General features: G+C 41.4%; 1 protein-coding gene across 1 annotated transcript; it reads left to right on the top strand.

Annotated features, from left to right (window-relative positions):
- Positions 1–7,728: 7,728 nt before the first annotated feature.
- LOC138594789 (uncharacterized protein C4orf54 homolog) lies at positions 7,729–20,005 on the top strand. The gene is made up of 2 exons (XM_069666018.1): positions 7,729–12,022; positions 14,853–20,005. Exon 1 carries the CDS (start codon positions 7,775–7,777, stop codon positions 11,996–11,998), a length of 4,224 nt encoding a protein of 1,407 aa, XP_069522119.1. The 5' UTR covers positions 7,729–7,774; the 3' UTR covers positions 11,999–12,022; positions 14,853–20,005.
- The last annotated feature ends 114 nt before the right edge of the window (positions 20,006–20,119 follow it).

The raw sequence follows: 20,119 nt of genomic DNA, 5'->3' as shown, positions 1-20,119 counted from the left end.
GTGATGGAATGGTTGTCTATGTGTGCAGTTACATGAATATACCACTAGAGAGCAGCTGCTGATAACCAACAAGTTAAAGTTCTGTTTCCAGAAGGGGGAAGGTAATATTTTGATCTTTTCTAGTGTTTTTGTGTGCGAATGTTGTCAGCCTGCACGTTATGTCTAGAGTTTGTATCTCATTATAGTATATGTTGAAGTTATTCTGATGGCACTGTTTCGTTTTCAGAAAATTGAGACATTTCCGGGTGCAAGGTCTAGGTTTTAACCTTCTTATATACTGCTACTGCTTATATTCTTATAAGTCTTTCCAGGTTTGAGCCAAAGCAAATGCAACTACACACTACATCTTTTCTAATGAACACACAAATGTATTTATTCAGAAGTCTAATTAAAGTTAAAGTAAAGGAATTAAGGACACATGCTTTTTCCTTTTTTCTTTCAGTTTTCAGGGTGATTTTTTTTTTTTTTACCATCAGCCATTTTACAGCTAAATGCATGTACAAGTGTGGGTTATAAACCAAGCAAATGCGTGCCTAAAGAAGTCAATTGATGTCAGTATAAGAGAAACATGGGTTGTAAAAACAAAAGTTGGAGATCAATCAATCAGTCATGCTGACATTATTTCCCCCATATGCACAGGATCAACTAGGATTTTAACTAACCTAAAGTTATCAGTATCTTAAGTTTAATCCTTTGTTAAGTAATGTAATCTATATTATACTGGTCAGAAACTCTCTCCAACTCAATCATCCCTAAATGCCACATGTTCCTCATATTCATAGAAAGACGTTTTCACACAACAATAGGGCTGTTAGTTGTCTCAGCAGGCCCTAACAAGGTGCTGACCTTTGCTGGGGAACCAGAGTTTATGAGCACGAGTGAAACCAAATACCCATTGCCAGAAGGGAGCAAACGTACATGTCTGCCATTGCTGGCATAATTCAAGCCAGCTCTGCATCTAGCATTGCTGCTTTTAGGCTAGAGGATCCTTGAAACACTTAGGACACGTGCAAGCTGAAACCACATGACGCCACTGCAAACATCTCTTTGCTTTTTCTTTCTAGACGACCAAGATGTGATTCAGGAACGGGAACACACATTCAGCGTTTTGTTAGGCCCAGCCGGTTCTCTGCGTTGGAGATGCATGTTACTTATAAAACCTGACACAGTGAATGAACATTATTACATTTTGTCCATGTTTTGAATGTCTATAAACTGTAAGAACAGTTTTTGGTGGTAGTTCATAATCCAAATCCGAAATAATCATTTTTTAATACAACTGAAACACTGTGAAGTAAGATCAAACACCTTTACACAGACAGAAAAAAACATGAATTAATCTGGTAACTGAACTGATGGTTCGGTGGTTTATTTCTCATGCAAGTTTCATTTCTAAACTTATTTTGAAAGTACAGGATTTTTAAACAAAATTACTGTAGGCCTTAAACAAGATAAAGAATCAGATTATGACAGCAGGTCAAACACACAAATAAGCACACAATCTGTAACAAAAGTTTAGGGATGTGCAAAAATGATCATAACTAACCAAATGCCTATTAAAGTATATGACATGGTACTACCTGCTATTTACATGTACTTTATTTTCAACTACAACAAAAATAGAAGCCCCCTTATGTAGGATTTCTTTCTCTTTAATTTGGTGCCATCTGATGCCAGTGTCAAGAATGATTTTGTCCTCTTTTAAAGTAAAGTGATTCTGTTATATAAATGATATGACTGCTGTTATGAAACACGACAATGCTGGTGTTAATATTGACATTTTATCAGTTGAAAATGCCCTCTACTTTTTAACATCAGCCCTGAACTCAGCAGGCGAACAATGACAGAGTAAAATGAGAAATTAGCTTTGAAAAAAAAATTAATAATAACAGAACCACCTTTATACTGGTGCCAATTTAAGGTTTTACATCTTAAAAATCAGTTTGAATAGTAGTAGTTTGAATTATCTGACCTTTACAAATATAAAGATCAACCTATTGCACTTTGAAAGGCAGGATTACATTTGGGCCGTATAAATATAATGACTCAACATGAAACTACTACATAAAATAGTCTTTATGCTACATTTCGATGACTATGTTGTTTCTTTAAATAAGTGATATTTATAAATGTGTGAACCTAATGAACCGTTAACCTGAATACTCAGTGATCATTTATCCTCCTTAAGTGAATTGTCATTATCGCTGGTTTAGAGTAACCCTCTAATCCCTTACATCCACTAAACCAGCTCACATACGACACTTTCAAATCCAAAGATGACCTTTGACCCTTTGAACCATGAAAGCCTTGAATGTTAAGAGGGGGTAACCTGCAGAAGTGCGGTGTCTGGCTCATGGTGACTGCTTCACAGCAGGTGTTCGAGCTCTAAAACTTCTCCAGTTCCCTCTCAGGAGCTGCAGATGACTCAGAAACTCACAGGCACTACTGGACTGCACGATCCTGCAGGAAGCACGGAGATATCAAACTGGAATTAGATTCAACCAGTCTGTGTTCTCAATATATTATAAACAATCCATCCTATTTCTAATTTTATATGCAACTTTTAATCAAGTAGAAGTCAGCTATCAATCGCTTGCCATTTATTTTGATAAATGATTAACCAGTTTGAATATTTTTTAAGGAGTTAAGAGCCAAAATCACCTGATCCCAGCTTCTATTACATCCATATATTCTGGTCTCTTTACTCTTATGTCACAGTAAACTGTTTGCATTTGTTGTGGACAAAAAAACTTCGACATTTTGTATCAAGTAATAAGTTAATAGACACCAAATTTGTCAACAATAAAATCTTCATTAGCTGCAGCGCTCTTTAAATGTAGTTTTTCTTGTCATCATGACATTATGGGTTAGTTAAACGTTGACATACAGGTTTCCCTGCTTTTTCCATAAGTCGATTCAGGATTGTGTAAGTAGTATATTAGTATATTAAGATATATGGGTTTTTTTAAGTCTTTTTTAAAATTCAAGTACTTCAATAAAGCAATACATTAAAATAAGTGTTTATTTGAAATATGAAGTTCTTTTGATGCACCCTTTCATCAAATGTAAATATTGTAAATGTTTGTGAATCATTTTAAAGTGATAATCTCGAAGATTTCGGTTTCGTTCTCTTTGGCACCACCTATCACGATTAACAGTATTTGCACACTTCCCAGAGAGTGACAGTGTCGCATGTGTGACGTCCACGGTTGGCTCCGGTTGTAACTCTTGATTTTTCCTCGCTGACGGTCGCTTTCCTTTTTAGACTGTTTGCCTTCATCTGAGTGTCTAATTTGTTTCTTTGTCTTTGGATTTTCACTGATTTTTGAAGTTGTATCTGTAGTCATCGATCTTTACTTTGTTTGTTCAGCCATAGTAGATTACTGTTTACTCGCGACACTTGCAGAGACCGGAAAAGCAGCCGCTTAGCTCCGCCTACCCTCTCTGACAGACCAACCACTGCTGGCTGATGGAAAACCGACACTAACTGGGCGCCACTTGTGATTCTTTCCGTGAAAGTCGCCACAGACACCCAGTCTGTAATACTGCAAATGCAAAGGCTTCCATCAGTGGGCCATAGGCTCACTCACCATCGTGTTACCTCATTGGGCGACAGATAGTGACTTAACAGATATTTATTTAAATGAAAATCTTCAAGATTATTACTTTAACCATTTCTGAATAACAAAAAATTGTGAATGTTAACTTAAAAAAAATAGACTTGCTTGTTGGAGAGTATAGTTAACTAATTTAACAAGCTAATTGGCTAATTCAGAAATGAGGGGAACTTCTACTTTTCTTAAGTACATCCATTAAAATCTACTCGTACTTCTACTTCAATAAATTTTTGAGGCAAATACATTTCACTGACCTATTAACAGGATTTCATAATTTTATACTTTAACATTTCCATTATACATTTCGTCAGCTGTTCTTGTTGGTAGGAGTCTGGCCTGTCAGAGTCAGAGCTCCTGCTGCTGCTCTGTGGATTGGATTAATTTGAACTTTTTTAAAAATAATTTAATACAGTAAAAATCTACATCTATTCCAGTCTTAAACTCCAGACTCCATAAGTACACACCCATCAGAGTATGTCACTAGCTTTGAAGTCTCCACGTGGACCAATGTGAGCTCTGCGAGAGCACGAACAACTGTCCAACCGACACTTGTCAACTCGGAGAATCTGTCACTGTAAAATCAACACTTGTTAACGCTGGAAGATTTGCTGTGTTACTGTTTAACTTGACCTTCATGCTCAAACTGATATTTTTAGAGCACATGTTCGTACATTTTGTGTATGAATTGTGAGCAGTGACTCAGCTCTGAATCAAAATCTGAAGTGAGCGGGGGGTCAGAGCGGGGGTTGAAAAGGTCCTCACGTGGACTCGCGGTGTCGTTGATTAATGGTGCTCATGATTTAACACCTGCTGTTTTAATGTAGCCACTGTAAGAAACTGATCTCAACTATGCCTGCGTGAGCGCTGTCCCCATTTTAAATAGCTGCCTAAATTTATCAGCTTTGTAGAGGTCAGTTCAAGCTTCGTGTGTGTTCGTGTTTTAACAGGGAAAGAGAAAATCAGATGTTTCATAGGAATTAGAGATCACAGGCGCAACATGTGTCCATATGAGATGTATTAAGAGTGTATTTTTTTCAGCTTTATAGAGAATAAAGGAACTGTACTGTTTACAGACTATGGTTATTTGGATTTGTTTTATCACTATCATAATTTTTACATTTATTAAGCTGCGAACTGAAGAAAACATTTAGGAGTCTTCAAGCACTGGTGCGTCATTATAGCAATTATAGGTATAATGTGTTGTTGTGAAATCTAAGCTGGAGTCATGACCTTTATTAGTTTACTGTTTGTTTCTGCAAGTCAGCAGCTGAACTCACATACAGCCAACACAGATAACAGGTTTGATCCATCAGGTAAAGGCTTAAAGAAGAAGAGTCTTCAGATTCAGAAGTAAAAGTCGGCCTACCATCCACTAATGCAAAACTACTCCATCACAAGTAACAGTCCTGTATTAAACTACTGCCCAGAAAAAGGGCTGCATGGTGGTGCATTGGTTAGCATGCCTCACAGCTAGAAGGTTCCTGGTTCGAATCGCATTTTGGACATACAGTATGGGGCCTCTGAGTTTGCATGTACTCCCCGTGCAAGCTTGGACTCTCTTCAGGTAGTCCGGCTTCCTCCCACAGTCCAAAGACATGCCCGTTAGGTTAATTGGTGACTCTAAAATTGCCTGTAGGTGTGAATATGAGTTTGAATGGTTGTCTGTCTCTATGTGTCAGCCCTGTGATTGACCGGCTATCAGTCGAGGCTGTACCCCGCCTCTCGCCCAATGACAGCTTGGATTGTCTTCAGCCCCCCTGCGACCCTGAACAGGATAAGCAGTGTAGATAAAGGGTAGATTGTGAGCAGAATTTTATCGATGTATCTTGTGGATTTAGATTTACCAAATTCATAGCTGATGTTTTTGGTTGTTCCAAATGTTTATTTTTGCACATTTTCCAAAAAGGTGGATCCCTTACAAAACTCATGGCACACTATTCCCATTTTTATTTTTTGGGAAAAATATGTTAGAGAAGAAAAAGAAAAAGTAAAGCTGATCTTAATTGTGTCTCTTTGCTTTGCAAACCAGCCACCCTAATGGAACCCATTGAGAAGTTTTTAGGGGAAATGTGTCTTTCTTGGATGTGCTAACAGCTTGTATGCAGTATTCAACCTTGCAATTCATTTAGGTTCAGTTTGTCTCACATGTGAACAGTTGTTGTCTTGTTACTGTTGGCAAAGGTTGTGGATGGTATCAAAATAGCAACTCAATTCCATCACTTTTTTCTGTGACACTTCTGTTGGCGTTCCTTGCACACTGATGTACAGACAAATAACAGCGCACACCTCTGTATCCAACGTGTTTGCTTTTATCTGCTACAAATCCCTCCTATACTGAAGAATCCTGTCCGCAGAGGAAACACAGAATAGACCTGATGTTTAGGTAGGCCTGCATGTAGGTATTGTATGGATATGGATTGAGGGAAACTATACTGGAAGTGTAACCTAAAAGCATCCAAGACATGACAAGGGGCCCAAATGAGACACTTCTTTTTAAGGGCCCCAAACCAGGAAGAAAAGAGAAGAATAGAGAAGTTTTATTTTATAAGCTAACCATCTTTTCAATATTAATTCTTCTGCATTAAATAAAAGCTTTCAAATAAATATAGTAGAGGAAAAATTAAATTTTTCCGTCTCATAAGTGGAGGATTTAAGGAAACATTTAAGTACCTCAAAACTGTGCTTTAGCACTACTTAAGTAAATGTAATCGGTGTGTTTCCACCTCTGGTTGGAAAACAGATGATTTCCAAGAGCTTCCACCACATAAATGACACTAAGTGTGAAAGTGGGATTTGAGGGTGACAAAGGCTTTATCCTGGTGGCCTCTGTCCTTGATATTGCTGTCAGTGTGCCCTCTACACGGAGCAACTGTTGGCCCGACCCCTCCCTGCTGCATACCACCAATCTGGGGCCCTGTCCAGAAACAACACTTGTGTCTTCAACACTTAGACAGAGGCCTAATAACCACATCATAACTACGCATTATTCTGCATTGTTCCCAACACTATTATCCAATCCTTCATTTCATTTGTCCAAACTCCCACGCGTCTCGCATGGCCCAATGAAGGGAGCGGATTATATGAGGCTGACACAGACCTCGAACTACGTCTACAGATGAATGGATGAATTTATAAATTCTGTTATGTGACTGGCACCAGCTGGTGGTGAATGTTTCTCTCAGTCAAGGAAAGGCAGCTGTTTCAGAGAGAGGGCAGAGCACTGATGGCATGGCTACAAATACCATTAGTGCCAATGTTGAATAACACAAAACACTTTGCACTTGCTTCCCTGGACCAAAACTTTGAATATGCAGTAACAATTTGACCGGTGAGTTTGTCCATTTGTTGCTCTGTATCCCTGCCATGGCACTGAGCTACAAGCTACTTAGAATAGGAGTACAATTTGTAATGTTAAACTTGGTCCATTGTGTTGATTCTTCAGGTTATTTATGACTAAAGCCTCAATTCATCCAACAGTTTTACACCCTCAAGCAGTTTGGATTACAGATTTGGCCTTCTCCGATCTCTGCTCTCACACACGGCAGTCAATAACTGGCATACGCTCTACTTCACAAACTTTACAAAAGAAATAATTTGATTCAAACTCCACGGGTTATGAAACAGCCTGCTTTACCTTGAAAGGTCCCCTTGTTTGTAATGTAGCTTTAAAAAGACTCAAAACGATTAATATAAAGCATGTTTTAAGGTTTGTCAGTCACATTTTACAGGGGTTTTTTTATGTCAGAGTTCACTAGTGAATAAAGTTAAATGAGGGAAAAATGAAGTGCTGTGCATCACTCTATAAACTCATAAACTCATGTAGTAAATGTAGATATGCAACAGTATTCAGAAAATGTGCATAAGGCTCAGGGGAGCTGTTCTTCATAAAAGGTGCTGAATCTCTTTCCACGTTTTGGAGGTACGTTTCATAAGGCCACGTGCTTCTTGTATAAAGTTAGATGGTAAAACTAACTGAGACTCACATCAGAGAGAGACCATCATGGGATTTTCCTCGGGACTCCCCCCTTCTCTCTCTCTCCCACTCTCTCTCTCCCTGCTCGCTCACGTCCTCCCTGTCCCTGCAGCCCTCAGAGTTTTCCGTCCTGTGTTGGGATAACATCGTAAACGCGGACCACCTGACGGTAAGACCGGACTAAATGGAAGCAGCGGAGGAAACTCTCATTTACCGAGCTGACACCGGACTTCACAGGAAGCTGCTCCCAGAGGACAAAGAGAATGACAAAACGGACAGTAAGAAGGGCCACAGCGCCGAGACGAACAGCGACGTGTCCAACTATGTGGATCTGGACATGAAACCGGACGGCGCAAAAACAGTGAAAGTGACTTTCACTGGCGAGGGAAACCAGCTGTCTGTTGTGAAATGCCACAAAACAAAGAAAGGGGAGCATGACAAGGAGAGTAAAATCATTTCAGAGGACTTTGTTGGGTCAGAGGACAAGCGGGCCACCGACGCGGGGCCTGTTTCGGGTGAGTCTCTATTGGAAACTCTGACCAAACTTCCTAACACAGATCTGGACTCGGAGAATGAGAAGCAACGCCGGGCCGAGCCGGACCCGAGTGACTGCAGTGAAAGTGAAGAGCTCCAGTACACAGACATGTACCTGAACAGCAAAACGGAGTCAGATGATGGTGCCAGCGCGGTTCTGTCCGACCACTGCGGCTCCGACACCGTGGAGGACGAGTCCCACTATATCACGACGCACGAGATCCAGCTGACCGAGCTCGACCACGACGTAGATTACGACCTGGGCCGAGGGACCTGCTGGGATTTCGAAGACAACAACCTGGTTTATTCCTTTGTGGATTACGCGTCTTTTGAGAGCGACGACACGCAGGAGGGGACTCTGATACTGGAGGGCAGGAGCCAGGCGAAAGTGCAGTCTAATCTCGGGGGGGCAGTTGTCAGCACGGAGCAGGAGGAAAGTGATCTTGGTGACTCGGATAAATGCGCCAGCTCAGATGAAAGCGTGAGTAAAAACCAAGTTGGAGACGCTAATACTGGAAAAATTCATTTATCAATAAAAACCTCGTCCAGGGCGGTGAACGAACCAGTCAATATATATGACAACAGCACCTGTGGGTACACAAAACACTTTGGAGACAGGAGCCACTTCTCCTTTGTGAGCTCTGGCGCCACAGCGGGGCCCCTGTGCGATAGAGCCCAATATTTCATCCCTGCGCCGGGCCGTCAGCACCTTGCAACCAAACTGAGACGGAAAGATATTAATGAGTATTCCAGCGGAGCGTCCAGCTCCATCAGTGAGCTGGACGACGCTGATAAAGAGGTGCGTAATTTAACCGCCAAGTCTTTCCGGAGCTTGGCATGTCCATACTTCGATGCCATTAATCTTAGCACCTCAAGTGAGTCCTCCATGTCGGAATATGGGCTAAATAAGTGGTCAGCCTATGTGGACTGGAATTATGGAAACATATCCCGGGGCAGGGAGCGCAGCGTAATGGCGCACAAGACTTCCAGTGCCACATTAGAAATGAGTAAGAATGCGGACAGTAAGAAGCATGGCAAGTCTGTCACCGGCACGAAAGCGCCACAAACCAAAATGTACACACTGAACAAAAGAACAAATCAACAATCCTCCTCTTCCAGCAAAAAGATCGAGCTGAAAGATCAGTCAAAGCAGCGTGGAGTCACACTGAATTTCCGCTGCAATGTTGAAGCGCCTGAAGGCGCCAGACGTCCAAAATGCTCCAAGAATGTACGATCCAATGAGATCGCAGGGACTGTGTTGGCCAGGTCAGGGTGTGAGATGCAGTATCACCAAACAGATAACACTGGAGACACACACAAGAGAGCAGTTTTTGCATCAAGTCTGCTGAAAAATGTGATCTCTAAAAAGATGCAGTTTGAACAGGAGCGTAAAATGGAGAGGGGGGAAATACGTGACACGTACCCAGCACTCTCACCAAGTTTCCAATTAAAAGATCAAGATGCAATGAAAGACAGGAGCCAGGGAAGAGGCTTACAAAGACAGGCTTCAGAGTCCGGCTCAGGAGTCACTGTTAACTCTGCTGATGAACAACATCAGGACGGCAGCAGACCTGGTTCCTGTGAGCCTGCAGAGGAGCACCGAAGCAACAAAACACCAGACGAATCAGAAAACAGTGCTCCAAAAGCACCTCTCAGCCACAGTGAAAGTAGTGCGTTTAATAAATTGAAAGAAGATGATAAAGAACCTGCAAAGGAGGCAGAACCCACACCTGTAAGCAACACACAGACCGCAGAAAAAGAAGCGTTAGACACCAGCAGCAGGCTCACAAAATTGCTTTTTGTTCCGAGCTTCCAGCTCCTCGCAAAAAAGAAGGAGTTTACAGAAGACCTGCCAGGCGGTGCACCTGTCACAGGCACACAGAAATGTGAAAATGAAACGGGAGGAAAAACTCCTGAGATCAAAATATGCCTGAGAAGTGTGAAGGAAAATAAAGGCTGCACACTGAATATCGCCAACCTGTTGACCCCCAAAATAAGTTGCAACACTGTTAACACGTTCCGAGCAGCAGGTGATGCTAAATGTCACATCTGGTCTGCTTCAGATAAAATTCCAAACTTCACTGTTAGAGACATTAGAGACACCAAATGCAAGTTTCAAACACCAATATATCAAGTCAGAGATGTGCGTAAACTGGTCAAAAGTTCATACCGCTTTGTTTCTTTGGATCACAGTGAAAGTAAATATTCAACAGCAGCTGATAAACACGAGGCCACAAAGGAGCCAGTGAAGCATGTATTACCATCTCCTATTGTGATTAAATGTCACTCGGTGAAAACAAATGTTAAACAGGCAGCTGAGGCGTCGCAGAAACAGGCAGAGGCTGAAGTCCCCTCTGAAACACCTGAAAATACAGCATCACATTGCACAACGAGCAGGGTGCCACCTGTTGCATCCAAGCAGCTACACCCGGAGCAGTCAGACAATCAGACAAGTATGGAAACCAAACAGACAAAACAGAGGCAGGAAAAGTTTGCAGGTGAGCCTAAAATACCCAAACAGGCTGCGTTAGAGAAGCTAAAAGCTGCAGTCAAAACGATGGAGCAGCTTTATGTTTTTGATCGAAATGAATGGAAGCGTAAAAATCAGGCTCCTCAGCACATCACAGGCAGCCACGTCTTGTCACTTATTGCCAGCGAGGAGCAGGGAGCAGAGGAGCCGGAGACAACAAGCCAGTCTTTGATTAATAGCACAGAAACAGACAAACCACAGGAGGAAAAAGGAGCTCTTAATGTCATACATGTCCCATACAGCGATGACACCTTTAAAACACAATCGCCACAAAGTAAAACCTTTAGTAATAAAAGTGTCCTTCATTTTGGCAACAAGGCACGTGTCAGCATTAGTTCAGTTAATAACTCTGTTTCACGAAGCTCTGAGCTGCAGCCTCCATCGACTTTAAAAAGCACCAGCACACCAGCGGCTCCGCTGTCTGTGAAAATAGAGCCCCCCAAACACGGCCAGGTGGAGCAGGGAAAGGTCAAAATCATTCCCACTAATCCTGCTGTCACACTGGCCTGCACAGACTCTGAGAACTATTTAACCATCCCGAGGTTGGGGTATACGAATGAAATCAAACTGCAGAATCCAGAGCCTGTTTCCAGGTTGGAGAGTTCGAATGTTGGCCAAATAAAAACAGCAGACAGCAAATCACCTCCAATAATCATGGAGTACCCGGCATCAAGTATCTACCATCACGCGAGGGTACCAGCAGGGCCTCCTGCAGCACAGCAGGTGTTGTGTATCTCTCCCTCCATCCCAACTGTGTCCCCCACACCTTCTACCGGAGAGACAATCCCACAAACACAGCGCAAGATGCTTCTGGACCCCACCACAGGACATTATTACCTGGTGGACACTCCAATACAGGCCACCACCAAGAGACTGTTTGACCCTGAGACGGGCCAGTATGTGGATGTACCCATGCCCCATTCTCCTGTGTCACCCGTCACCCCTGTGCCTCTCTCTGTGTCCCCCCTGGCACTGAGCCCTGGAGCATATGCCCCCACTTACATGATCTACCCCGGCTTCATCCCCTCACCCACTCTGCCGGCCCAGGCCGTGTATCCACAGTCACCGTGTCACTCAGAGGATGCAGGTGGAGAAAAGGTAACAAAAGCCAGAAGCTCGAGACTTGAAGCTAATGCAGCAGGCGTAGAGAGTGCGTATTACAGTGCAACAGGTGAGGCTGCACTGCAGCTGCCTGTGAGCTTGGGACATGGGACCGCTGCAGGAAGTGCAGTGAGCTCTGACAGGAAGCCAGTAATCAGCATCACCACGCAACAAGGTCCAAGAATCATCGCCCCGCCCTCCTTTGATGGGACAACAATGAGCTTTGTGGTGGAGCATCGGTGACCAAGGAAACATCTCATCAGACCTGTAAGTAATCACATATTCCTGTTCATTCACAGAATCAGACACAGCGCTCACCTTTCCCACTTCCACTCTAACCATATGAGTTGTCCTGTCGGTCATGCGACTCTGCGTCTTTGTATCAGCAAGTGAACATAAATATGCTTTACTGGTTTAAGATTCTAATACATTCGAGTGTTTATTATCTGGTGAATTAGCTTTGAGGTAAAATATTTGCTGAATAACAATAACAGCTGATATATTTAATGAAATCTGAGATGGTTTTTATGTTGTAAATGCTGCTAAAGCAGCAGTCCGGCGCGGCTGCTTCAGCAGTGGCATGTCAGTGTTAATAGACATGCAGTAGCTTCATGACAGGTAACTTGACTCCACTGAGCTGCGGCCGAGCATGCTGGGAGATTGGATTTTCAGCCGCGGCCTGCAGCGAGTTCCCTTTTCTCTGCATTACACATCGTCGGGCTATTTTAATAGTGTGAGACGAGTTTGTTTACATGGTTTATTCTCAGGGTTAGAAGGTGTCACAGGAAACTATTTCAGTCAGTGGCACCTTACATCAAGTTATTCTTATAGAGGCTTTAATTACTCAGATAACATTACAGTTCATTAATGTGTTCGTTCCTTGTTCATGTGAAACATTTTTCTCAGCTGAATGAGCCGAAACAATCTTTCTTGCATTATTACGCCAACTGTAAATCCTTCAACTGAATTCAAATTTACACAAACAAAATAGAAATAGCTGGAATATATAGCTCCTGCAATGTTTTCATTTTCAACCAAATCAAAGCAGTACATTGGCTATTCTTTAACAAAATAAAGGCCGAATGTGTAGTTTATTGGTCATTGGTCATTGGTCTTGAGGGTACAGAATTGGTTTAGTTTATTTTTCTGTAAAGAACAAGCACAAAGAAACTGTAACAGTTGCAGAAGCAGTGTCCAATGTATTGTACTTGCCTAGCCTAAGCTAATTTGTAGCATCAGTCACTTAACAGGCATAGCCTGCATTCGGTTAGCTTGGGATTCACCAGATAGCTTGAACTTCAGCTGAACTATGTGCACCTTAGCTGGGACTTAGACTCAATGCTAACTTGGTAGCATACTGTTTTCACACTCACCAATTTGACTAATGTATATTTCACATTTTAATACTACTTCAGAACAACTAAAGTGAGTTCCTGTGTTGTACTAGCTCTGGAAACAAAATAGCAGGGATAGCAAGAAAAGCAGAGGTGTGGCTTATGAGATATAACATTTGATTCAAGGGTCCCAGTAAGCGAGTGACCTGCTTCTATTGTACACTGTTTAAGTGACTGAAACACCAATATGAAATTAAGCCATTGTAAGTGTTATTGTTTGTACCTCTACCTCTCCCACTATGACATGAGTGACTTTTGAAATATGCACCATAATCTGACACATGTATTTTTACATAAACAAGATAAAACACATTGTAAAGACAATGACAAGGAAAATAGAACTGATCTAAATACAATTGGGGTAGAGAAAATGGAATCGTAAGAAAGCATTTTAGATTTCATTTAGAGGTTGGCTTGATCTTTCTAAATCACTATTTATGTTTCGTGTCCATTTATTATGTTTTTCATTGTGTATATGTTGTGTTTTAGGGGTTTTGAATAGTTTTAAACGTGCCACCTTGCGTAAATGTGTTATACCCTGTGTTTAATACAGCACATATATTTGCACATGCAGTCAAAGACAAATTTCTGCCTTTTGCATGCAAAAAGTAGACAAAGTATTTTCTATTCTATTCTATTCAATTCTATGCTTGGTTCTAGCTATGAGCAGTGCTTAAGACAAGAAACAAAATGTGTTTTGAAAGAGTATATTTTTCAATCGTTTGCCTAATTCTTTATTTGCTATCCAAGAAGACACTTGGGAAGTTATGACAAGAGACAATTGCAATAACTCATCCAGCTCTAAATGAAAGAATGCATGAGTTTTTCTAAAGGGCAAACATACAGGACAAAAGAAATGAAGAAAGATACTGTAGTCAGATACACAAGCAAACTGACACAGAGAGTAATCCCTAATCTATTCACTCCATTAACTGCACACTCTTCCAAGAAAACAAAAGTTCTTTCTCAGCTTCACATATACTCACATATACACACTTACAACTAGTCACAATCCATTCTCAGCTAATGTGTCAGAGCAATAATACAACTGCATGAGCATGAGGGATACATGTCAGCCGGGTGCGTGGCAGGCAGGGGCCTAGCATGGGGTTGAGTAGTGGTTTGAAGAAGAACCTAGAGTGAGTGTGTGTGTATGTGTGTGTGTGTGTGTGTGTGTGTGTGTGTGTGTGTGTGTGTGTGTGTGTGTGTGTGTGTGTGTGTGTGTGGTGGTGGTGGGGGTGTTAGCGGCGGGGGAAGAGGGGGCATGGCTGGGATAGTGATGCAGGAGGAAAAGGTCAGGCAATGTAAAGTATTTGTTGTGCTGATGCAGGGAGAGGACAGCTGCTCGGAGAGATCAGATGCTGCTGCAGCTCCAGCTTGGAAGCGAGTCTGGGCTGAGATGGGGTCAACTTTTTATAGCCCCCTCCCCCTCGGCTTTTTCCTTAATGGGGAGAAGGAGGTGGGGAGCACTGCCAGCCTCCAACACTCCTACGTAAACAAATCAAGAATTGTGCCCCCAGCAGTGGTGTGGCTGATTCTGGTCAGCTGGTCCAGGAACAGGAACTGAACCAGCCAATAGCGGCTTTGGAGAACAACTTCTATCATAAACTAGACCAAAACTAAATCATGTTTTTTCATCCTAAGTCTAATTTTGTTTTCATCTGAGTTTAACACCCATCTTATGTCTTCTTTGTCACCCCTAGATCTCTCCACCGAAGAATCTGCCTTTGTTTGACGAAAGAGCAGGTTTCATCCCCATCAACCCACCCTATCTGTGATCTTCTCCCCAGGACAACTACAACCAAAACTTTTTATCCCCACTCTGCCCTGTTGAAAATCCTTGCAGCAGACCTTACTATTATCTGTATGCAATGTAGCACTTTTAAGGATAAAGGCATTCAGCCACACCCTCCGGCTGATGCTGTGCCATATTGTTTTTTGAATCTGCTTTGTAATACTTTCCATTTAGCTGCTGTCTAGAACTTTTGAGATGCTGCTTGGGCCCTGCAACATGTCAATTTAAAAGGAAACAAGGCAGGTTTTCTAATACAGTTCAGTGTAAGCAGCCAAGCCGCTATTATATTATTCTGAATTTTATGTTACTGTGTGTTTAAAGCAAGACTATGCAGGAAAAAACAACCATTTTACTATGTTACTGTTACAAACTGTCAGTGTGCTAACGTAATGTCTCTGGCTGTGCTTGTGTTAGACAGAAATAATTTCATCGCAAAAATAAAATAAGTAGGTTGAATCCTTCATGTGGTCCCATCACATACTTTTTGGAAACAAGGCTGACTTGCAATAACATATCCAGCTGTCTTGATACATCCATACTCAAACATGGTAGTACAAAAAACGTATATCTCGCAGTCCATAAAAAACTCTCCCCATAGGCTGACATATTGAGAAAAACATTTGTAGAACTCCCAAAATGTTCCTGCATCCCAGTGAAGGCATTGAATCAGAGTGGGCCTCTTTTGCAGTAGTAACTGCTCAAAGCTGTGGACAGTCAGTAGGTCGCCTGTGTTTGTTCCGGTGACAACCAGAGAACTTGCTGGTGCACATCCGTGGTGAGGGAGGTCGCCCTACAGTGAAAGGGGTCCTTTTGGGTTTGATTGGCCTGTACGGTTCCTAAAGCAGCAGACACATCCCAGGAATGCCAGAAGCACCAAAGCTTTTGTTGTTACAAATACAAAAACTCAAGTGTGTGTATTCAAGGAGGCCATGGACAATAACTTCAGTCATACTCAAAGAGGTTCTACCAAACTGTCTGATAACTGGAGGTTTGGTTTTCAGCTACTAACCTGCACCAACAACATGTTGGACAGCCGGAAGGACACTTTGGAACCTGACTGCCAAATCTTTTCATAAAGGGGGGAGAACTGGAAGGCTTTGGGGAAGCTTTGTCCATTTCACAAGCTGAGGTTACTAAGGTAGACAAAAAGCTCCACAGTGACCAGGCACCTGTAGTGGATGAGGATTTCCTGGGATGCTAAAGGCTCTGGTCTCCGTGGGGATGTCTCCAATATGTCATGTGAGAGTCAGGAGCAGTGCCTGTGGACTAGATGGGGTGGTGTTGCCCTTTTTTTAAAAATGGGGAACAGAGGATGTACTCTAACTTTTGGAGTATGCAATTGCTAAACCTCCCTGGGAAAGCATGTACCAGGTTAATGGAAAGAAGGTTTTGACCGCTTGTCAAGTCTTAGGCCTTGGAGGGGCAATGCAGATGCAATCCTGGTCACAGAACAGTGGACCTGGTCTTAACTCTTGCAAGGATACTGAAGGGGTCACAGGAGTTTCCCCATCCAGACCACTTGTGGAATTGCATAAAAACTATTGACCATTTTCCCAGGGGTAGTGAATCTTATATTGAGTACTCCGGGAGTATGAGGAAGCATGACCATTATTAACTGCCAGGAAGTCTTAAGCTCATCTATCTATCACTAGGTATAGGACTATGGCAGATTTGTGTATTGTCATATTTCAGTTTGGGATTTTCAAGAACTTATAGGCAAGACGAGATGTGGAGTGTCTGGTATAGTCGTCCATGGATTGCAAGTCTGCGTTTTGCAAATGATGTGGTTCTGCTGGCTTTATGAAATCATAACTTCCCAGATTGCACTGGGATGGTTTGTAGCCAGGTTTGAAGTGGTGGAGATGAGGGTGAGCACCCTGAAGCTGTTGTTTTCCTACCTGGAAATGGTGGATTGCTCCTGTGTAGTTGAATGAGTCACTGCCCAAAGTGAAGGACATGGATAAGTACCCAAGTACCCAAGGACAATTGTCTTGGGGTCCTGTATATGAGTGAAAGTGAGATGGAGTAAGAAATAGACAGGCAGTTTTGTGCCACATTCGCAATTATGAAGACACTGTTCGAGACTGTTTTGGCAAGGAGATAGTGGAGCCTGAAGGCAACACACTTCATTTGTACCAACTCTAACCTGCATGCATTAGCTATGGGTAATGACTGAACGTGATTATAGACACAAGTGACCAAACAAGTTTCCTTCAAAGGGTGGCTGGGAATACCCTCGAAAGAAAGTGTGGAGTATAGCAAGTACAATATAGCTAAAGGATCTCAGAGTAGAAGTGCTTTGTTTTGGGAGGAGTGAGACATGGTTGTTTAGACAACTGATTTGGACATCACCTGGAAAACCAATCAACCAACCAATTGGTGAAAGACCATGGGGCCAGACCCAGATTACATGAGAGGGATAACATATCCCTATGGTCTGGGAATGCCCCATGATCCTGCAGGAATGGATGGATGAAGTGGTGAGGGAGAAGGACATGACATACAGGTTGTCCTGCTTAGACTGCTGCAACTCTGACCCAAAGTGACAACAGTAGAAAATGGATGACAGGACTGATGGACATCTGTAAAACCATTAAGAAATGAAGGGGAATTATATGTACCATTATCCTGCTGCTTGTTGGCACAGTGCCCACTGGTAATTAAAACTTGCATAGTCTTGCTTTAATCCAACAATAAGATTATAATGGAAAAAAACAAGCTATAACGTGTATTTTACACAGATTTCTTAAGACAGGGACCATTGGTCTGCACTGAACTGTAAAAAAACAAAAAAAACAATAGATAAAGAGGCGACATCGAATCACCCATTTTTTTACAGAGGAAAAAAATGTGATTTAACATAATACATTTTAGAGGTCCCAAGTGATGCACATTTTAGATGTCTCACATCTAAAATTGCTCTGTATAATAGTAATATTATACCTCTCCAACACTTATTTTCTGCATTCAGAACAACGTTTCGATGCGTTGTAGGAGTCGATGGCTCATGTTCTACTTGAAGTATGTGTCACCTCTGTGTAATGACTCACAAAATGCTGTTAATACCTGCACAACTGATACTGATGAATGAAGTCTTGTATGTTTCTATTTTAAAGCACATGCCTCACATGTTAAAGTGAGAAGAAAAGAGAAACACACCAAGTGTGTTGCTAAGTTGACGCATAGCTGGGACTCTGGTTTAACAGTGATCTTAGGATGGATTTCCTATGTACTGTTGGGCCTAATAAGTCAGGTCCAGCTGAGATATTTAGGGGATAACTTCCTCTATGCTGTATGATTTTTTTTTTTTTTACACTTTTGTGTAACGAGATGGGAGTTAGTGCGCGTGCAGTCTGAATGTGTTTGTGTGTGTGGCTGTGAGTTATGTTTGGCATTTTGGTATTCTGTGAGCATACAACTAGGAGTCATGTTACTTCACTGTAGACAGGAGCGTCGACTGTACATGTGTTGGGTGTGTCTTTACACTTCACACACAGCAATGTCGGTTTATCTTGTCTAAACGCCCTGACCTCTTTACGTTTAATGTGTAGGAACTGAGGTTTTATTACAATGAAACATAGACTCATGACATCTACAAAAATATTTGTATTACTGTTTTATGTACAGTCAAGATCTGAGATTTTTTTTCCTGTCCTGTTTCCTTTTGACCACGCAGTGGAGCATCATAGGTCTATACTTGACTCAGTTTTGCTTGCATCCCATGTAGAATTGATGCAAACTATAGATTGCTATTTTTAGCATGTTAAAAATCCAAAACCAGGTATTTGGAGCTGCTGGTCAGTCTTTGTACCTTCTGGTTAATACATGTTACAGACTTTATATAAATTGCCCTATGAGTTCATTTCATTACAAGTGATAAAAATTCATGCAGTGATTTGGAAAAGTTGACTGTTCAGTAGATTGGACATGACTTGCTCTTCTGAGCAACTTGATGTTAGAACATTTAATGCATTTGAGGTGAAATGTAACTTAAATTTGTACATTTATTCCTTTACACATTGTTATTCTTATGGATACTGTGTTACCCCTAGGCAGTTTAGATAGTTAAACTGTTATTCATTTACCAATTATTAATCTGTTGTTTAGAAATTAATTTTAAAAATGTTCTTCTTGAATTAAAAGCACCCAAAGGGAAATATATCAAAAGCATATCATTTAGAAAATATGAAAAAGTCCTATTTGAGAGATATGATAAACTACCTCCTGTCAGAGAGTTTTAAAAGTATGTGATAAATCAACATCTTGTCCATAGGCCGAAGATAAAACGCTTATTGCTGTGATTTCAGATCATTCAAAAAAAGTACATTTACATATCATTTAAAATCCGTGTGATGAACAATATAAATTAGAAATATATTATAATTTTAACGCTCCAGTTAACCAGCTATTCAAATGTTTTTATAGACATAAAAAATGCCCCTCTACCACATGCATTTTATCAGTGTCTTGTATGACCTTTATCTGTGAGAAATGATGTACTTAATGCACTTGGAGTTTCACTTATTTTATAACCAACACTGACAGCAAAGAATGGCTGTAAAAGATTGGATGAGCACTATAAGGACTTGTTAATTGTGCAATGAAACACTGTTAATTCTTCCTGGTGAATTTTGCCCAAAGATGCACTGTAACGTAGATAATATAATTTGTTTTAAATATTCTTCCATATGTCCTTCAACAAACCTGCTGACTTTGAGGTTAAATATGGAAAACCGACGTGATCAAAGCTTGCTTTTGTTTATAGAAAGAGGGTTAACCGAAGGTGAGAGGGTCTGAGATAAGTACATGTATGATTGTATGAAGTAAAAGGGCAAATGTTTCAATGAAATGCCTTCATGGCTGTTCTGTCATATTGTGGCATTGTGTACGTTATATTCCTGATGTCAACTGTTGTTTGTGGCTGCCCCGGAAAGAGAAAGAGGTCAGGATGACAGCGGAGAGATATCTTTAAAGGAGAAATGAGTGCTGCCTCTGCACTTAAAGCTTGAAAATAATGAAAATGATGAACGAGTGTTATGTAGTCTGACAAGGCTGCATATGTTGGCAATAAATTTCAAATGCAAGCTACTGAACATGTTTGTGTCTATGATTTTAAATCATTTTAATGTCTAGTTGTGTTTCAATTAAATACATTTTGCTGCCTTTGTATCCCAC

Source organism: Semicossyphus pulcher, unplaced genomic scaffold (assembly GCF_022749685.1).
Source record: "Semicossyphus pulcher isolate SPU_LCO1_2020_fin unplaced genomic scaffold, fSemPul1.0.p SCAF_17, whole genome shotgun sequence".
Classification (NCBI taxonomy): Eukaryota; Metazoa; Chordata; class Actinopteri; order Labriformes; family Labridae; genus Semicossyphus; species Semicossyphus pulcher.
This window is presented reverse-complemented; position numbering and strand designations above follow the sequence as displayed.

Bases quoted from the DNA above. Each gene is read 5' to 3' on its own strand.
- LOC138594789 (XM_069666018.1), top strand. From the start codon at position 7,775: ATGGAAGCAGCGGAGGAAACTCTCATTTACCGAGCTGACACCGGACTT.